The sequence below is a fragment of the Humulus lupulus genome, chromosome 5 (assembly GCF_963169125.1).
Source record: "Humulus lupulus chromosome 5, drHumLupu1.1, whole genome shotgun sequence".
In the NCBI taxonomy this organism is placed as follows: Eukaryota; Viridiplantae; Streptophyta; class Magnoliopsida; order Rosales; family Cannabaceae; genus Humulus; species Humulus lupulus.
In genome coordinates, this window is record NC_084797.1 from 227,063,724 (window position 1) to 227,069,614 (window position 5,891).

Below are 5,891 nucleotides of genomic sequence, written 5' to 3' on the forward strand. Positions count from 1 at the left end.
TATTTTTTTTTTTTTTTTAATTAAAAGTAAGAGAATTGTGTTTCCAAATTTTTTGAAATTTTGAAAAAAAATTAAAAAAAAATGGAAATAGTTTTATCGAACGCCATTTTTCACTTTGTTTTCGGATTTTCATTGAAATAATAAAAAAAAAACTATTTATACAACGGTTACTTAACACACTAGATTTTTTTTATCTTTACGGAGGTGCTTTCCTTGATTTATTTTAATTATTGTAAGATCATTTATATTAAAAATAGAATCAAATTATATCTTATATAAATAATGTAAGTGATTATGCTATAGTCATTCTTGCATGCTCTTTTTTTTTCAACGATCAAATAGCTGATGCTCTATTATTTAGTTAATTATTTGTTATGTCAAATAATGAGATAAGAGACTGTTTGTTAATAAAAAAAAATGCAGTTAATATTTTTCATATTAAAAAATAATAAATTAATTTTGATATGGTGAGCAAGAGAAATGTAAAAGAAAATAAGAAAAATAAATAGTATTTTTCATATTCAAAATAATCTTTTATTCTAATATAATAATTTAATTTTGGTATGGAGAATACCATTAGTTTACAATTTCAACAATATTAGAATAATTCGTAAAGCAAAACCCATGCAACTAGGTTCATGAAGTTGATAAATTAACGTTTGGACTTATAGTTCAAGCATCATTAAATTGTGAATTAGTTAAAACTCTTTTAATTATTATTTAAATCTATTATGAGCTTACTCTACTAAAATTATGAAATTATCCTATAATAATAAGTATATAAAAAAAAATAGTAAACATTCATTTGATTAACATATAGATCAATCACCATGATTTTTTTTAAATAAAAATAAAAACAGGTTTCACTAATAATTTTTGTTATGGCGTATTTTTGAAGTTTGTTTAGTAATTTGGTTACCAATAAATTCACGATCTATATTATTATTATTATGAACTATAAACTTTATTATATTTTCTATATTCAAGTTATCAGTTTATCTAAAGTTATAAACATTAAGTGGAAATAATGTTATGAACAGTAGTCTATTAATATCTCAAAATTAATGAAGTATATTTGTATAATATTTTTATTTTATTTTATTCTGTGAAAGAATAAAAATTCAAGAACTTTATTATTAAAATTTGTCTTAAAGCAATATTGGACCATTTGTTGTCACTGATTGAACCCAATCACATGGTAGGGTAGGACAGAAGATAAGAACAAAGGCAAACAAAGCTTGGTTTGAGAACAATGTGCACTGGACTTTGGGCTTTTTTAACATCTCCAAATATCATGTTGGGCCTTTAGGAATACAGCTTGGACCTTTTGAAAGGTCGTTAGCCCACATCTAACGTTTAGCCCACTAATTTGGCCTAATTACATCATGATAAAAGATTTTAACATAAAACATTCCATTTCGCTAAAAAATTATATTTTTATGGTGAAACATTTTTTCATTTAATTTTACGATTTTAAAGAATTTTTTTCTTTTACAGTTTTGTCAACAAATAAAAAAGTACTTGAGAAAAGATCTCTCAATATAAAGGTAATTTTAAATTAGTATTCTTCAAAAATACTTTATTTTAATTTATTTATTTACGATTTCTTTTTCTGTCCAAACAACTTGGGTTTTCAGTTACAAGTTGTTATTTTTATTTTCTAAATTGAAGAACCTTGAGAGCATTATTAAAACCCTCTAATCTTATCTATCATTCGTACACTTTTTACAAGAAAGTTTTTGGTGGCGAAACTAATTTTATACTAAAGGAATAATTTCCCTATTTCATTTCTAAAAAACATAAAAGAAAATGCCAAAACTAAATAAAAACTCCCCAAAAACATTTCTCTAATGGTAACAAAAAAACAAGAACAAAAGTTCTCAAGATAAGGTTTTTCTCTTAATACATACCTAGCTATAAATATATATATATATCTAATCTTCATGAGGAACACTATTTAATTAGGCTGAAAATCTAACCTTGGGAAGATAAAGCCTCTAGTGTTGTTTTCATTTACATGGAGTGAAATTGAAAGATCAGTCATAGTTGAGCCAATACCACCACCTCCATTAGTACTTGTACTTGTATTAGCCATTGTTGTCGTTTTACTATTACAAGAGTCCACTAGCTTTCTTGAACGGTGACGCCCTCTATGAATGTGTCTTTCACAGTACTTTTGATGAGGAAGAGCTTCTTTGCTACATCTCCATTTTTTCCCATCTGTTCTTCTACATCTCCATGGCTCATTTTCCATCCCTCTCCTTGAATCCAAACACAATGGGCCAACAACTCCTAGCCCTAACAAAAACAAACAAACCCAGAATATCAATACTACTTTTTGGAGTGCTACGACTTAGAGTAAGGAAGAAAAAAAATGTGAGAGCAACCCACCATTGTTGAGACCAGTTATGGAGCTAGAAAAGCTTTGCCATATAGGTTGAACAAGATTATAAGGCACAGGTAGTCCAGCCTCTATGTACTTGTATATTAGGGTTTGAAGCTGAAGCTCATGTAGTTGAAGAATGGTGAAGCCATGATATGATGAAGATGATCTTTTGTTCTGACATACCCCTCTTCCAAGCTCAAGATTTAGCCCTATTTGAGATGACCCTTCTTCTTGTCCAAATCCTGTAAGAAAAAGAAAAAGAAAATACAATGTTTTAACTTGAACCATAACATTAATAAATAAAAAATGTAACAACAGAAGAGTGTTGGATAGACTCAGATACCAGAACTTGTAAAATGAGCCATGGCAAAAGCTGGAGTTGGAGCTTGAGTTTGAGAGTTTGAGACTGTATATGTATAAAGTCAAAATTCAAACGTATGGATCAATGGAGTCATTGGTTGTGACTGACATCCCCTGGCAAAGCACAGCAATAATAGGGTTTATCCCAGTTGGGTTTTGTGTGACAGAGGTGTCTAAATGCAGAGAACATAAAGTTATGAGCCAAAAATGATATCCCCTTTTTCGGTTTGTCTTCTGAAGTTTATTGTGTTTGAATGTACTGATTTTGAAGTGTCAAAGAAAAAGAGAGAGAGTGACAGAGAGAGATGAGATGGAGGTGGGACTGAAAGTCCTTGTGGTGTGTCAGATAATTTTTACAGAAGAGAAGCCATCGCGTGACTTAAGTTGATGTGGAACCAAACAAAACAATATTTATGGCTCATTCACACACACACACATATACACACTCACTAAGTAGGTCTGTCTGTGTTTGTCTGGCATGGTTTCGTATCTCACTCGTCAATTCATTCAACCCAAAAATTTTAATTTTAAAAATATACCTTTTCTTTTAACAGTGAATTTTTTTTTAAGGATACGATGTAATTCTTAATGACCCCGGTAGTACGTACTAAAGTAATACACGCTGGATTATATTATTAATTGTTAGTTTAAAGATGCTCAACGTGATATTTTATGATTCGTTAGCGATATTTCATAATACTTATTAAATTCAAATCTGTGGGATCAAATATTGGATTTGCACCAAATATGATATTGTTACGCCTAGATTTCGAGCTCTGATTTCGAGCTCTGAGAATTGTGATCTCGAAAGCTGGATTCATCAGGTGTGAGCTCACAATATTTAGAATACGTATTCACAGCCTAGGCACCGGGTCTTCACAATGGTGGCAACCTCGAAGATAGGTAACCTCGAAGTTCTCATAAGCTCGAAAGACTAACATCGGAAGGCGTCCGTTTTCGGGGGTGACCTCGGATCAATTGGCCCGAGCTTGGGTATGAGTGTGAGCTCGGGGAAAGGCAGCCTCGGTGATATTCACCCTTTCCAAGTTGATCTTGAGAAAACAAGGCAACTCGTTCTTCATTCAGAGGCTTAGACGGGCATGATGCCGATCGCTGATCTCGAGTCGCTTAATAGATCACTTGAAGGGACCCCGTCCATGCATTCAAGAAGTATTGATGTTGTAACTTCCCTATAATAAAGGGATATTTATTAGTCAGTTACACGCCCCCTGGTCTTCAGGGGACGTTTCCTTGTATATAGGAGTTACAAGCGTTAAAGCCATTAAGTTTATTAATGTAAAAGATAACTTCCCAAAAACGTGTGGGAAAGTATCCTGAGACTTCCTCTATAAATAGAGAAGTCCTGTACCCGTGAAAAGGACCGGAAATTTTGAAATCTTGAGAGAAACTCTGGAGAATTCATTCTTGAAGAGTTTCCAGAAATTATCTTAAGTTCTAATAACAAAGACTCGTGGACTAGGCAGAGTTAACTGCTGAACCACGTAAAAAATCCTGTTTGTGTTATTATATTTTTCTGGCCATAACTAATTATCGTTTATGTGCTCTATATTCACTGTTGACGAAAAACGGCGTCAACAGTTTGGTACTTTCATTGAGAGCCTTAAGCATTCAGTCCCTGAACAAGTTATGGTCGCTAACGATCAAAACATTCCTGAAGAAAACTATCCGAGACGCCCTGGGAAACAGCCAATGGTAAACTCGGATGCTGAGGAGAGAAGCGAGTCCTCCGATTCTCGGGGACCACCCGCACCTCCAAGGGATGAGGATATGTACTACAATCCTGAGCGGTACGTTCCCATTGTGGAACTTGAAAACCGGCAGCTGAAACAGCAGTTGGCAGAAGCCAACAAGCGGAATGAGGAGTTGGCTAGGATAGTCGCAGAGGCGCAGGCGGCTCAGCCCCCGCCTCCGCGTGAAAACCAAGCCCCTCCTCCGAGGGATGTGCATGTTCCTCCCCGCAGGCCTCGTGGGCGTCCACGAAAAAATCTTGCCATAAGAAGGCCAGAACAACCTCCGGCACCAGCAGAGCCATCCGCTCCCTCGAGACCCCAGAGAAGTACCCGAGCTAGGGCCCCGGTTAATCCACCTGCGGAGGTACCAGCGGGAACTGAGAACAACCGAGCCCCTGCAGAGGCTTGGACTCAAGTCCCTAGAAACACACAGAATGCAACCAACCCATCTCAGGCAAACTCCGGACCGTCCAGGCCACGAAATGGGTGGCAACCACCGTCACCCATACGATTCCCTCCATCGCCTATAAGATATCCTTCACCTCCTCACAGGAATGCTCAACCAGTTCGAGATGATGAGAAAAGACGTGCGGGGAGGAGACAAGGGAACAGGGAAGCTTTCTGGGAATGGAGAGGCGCCCTATCTGAAAAAAGTCAAACGTCTCGGTCTCTCACTGCAGAAACGAGGCGGCATGAAAGAGACCCATCTCGAAATATCATGCGACAAGTCTTACTAGTGATGACTCTGGAGATACCGGATCAGTCAGTATGCATGATCAAGGTTGAAAGAATACGGGGAGCCGCAGGAATCGCTCCGACCTACGGGAACACTTGAATCAGAATCGGGGTAATGTTAACCCGACAAACCCGGACCTGAGGGATCGCTTAAATAGGCGTAAAGACCCCGTGCGGAGGCGCGAACCTAGAATTATCATCGACGACAACCAATTTCAGGCAAGACCCCTTGCGAACCCGATCCAGGAAAGAATTGATCAGTTGGAAAAGGCCTTCATGCTTTTGAAAAATGAGCAAGGTCAGGGTCGATATGAAGATTCTGACGAGGAGCTTGAACTGTTTGCTCCCCATATTTCCAATACTCTGTTTCCCCAAGGATTTTGGATCCCTCACGTCCCAATGTTTGAGGGAAATTCCGACCCGTACAACCATTTGAGTACATTCAATACCATAATGAAAGCAAGTAACGTGGGTTACGAGCTCAGATGCATGTTATTTCCAGCATCGCTGACAGGACCAGCCAAAAGCTGGTTCGAAAAATATAGAAGACACTCAATAACTTCTTGGGATCAGCTGTCTAAAGACTTCAAGAAGCAGTTCAGAGCCATGATGGGGGTTAGACATGAGGCATCAACTCTGACTAACGTTCGGCAGCAGCT

General features: G+C 36.9%; 1 protein-coding gene across 1 annotated transcript; it reads right to left on the bottom strand.

Annotated features, from left to right (window-relative positions):
- Positions 1 to 1,819: 1,819 nt before the first annotated feature.
- On the bottom strand, positions 1,820 to 3,098 carry LOC133834025 (growth-regulating factor 10-like). The gene is made up of 3 exons (XM_062263554.1): positions 2,730 to 3,098; positions 2,392 to 2,628; positions 1,820 to 2,298 (listed from the first exon to the last, which is right to left on the bottom strand). The coding sequence occupies exons 1-3, from the start codon at positions 2,749 to 2,751 to the stop codon at positions 1,958 to 1,960; spliced, it is 600 nt and encodes a 199-aa protein (XP_062119538.1). The 5' UTR covers positions 2,752 to 3,098; the 3' UTR covers positions 1,820 to 1,957.
- Between the last annotated feature and the right edge of the window lie 2,793 nt (positions 3,099 to 5,891).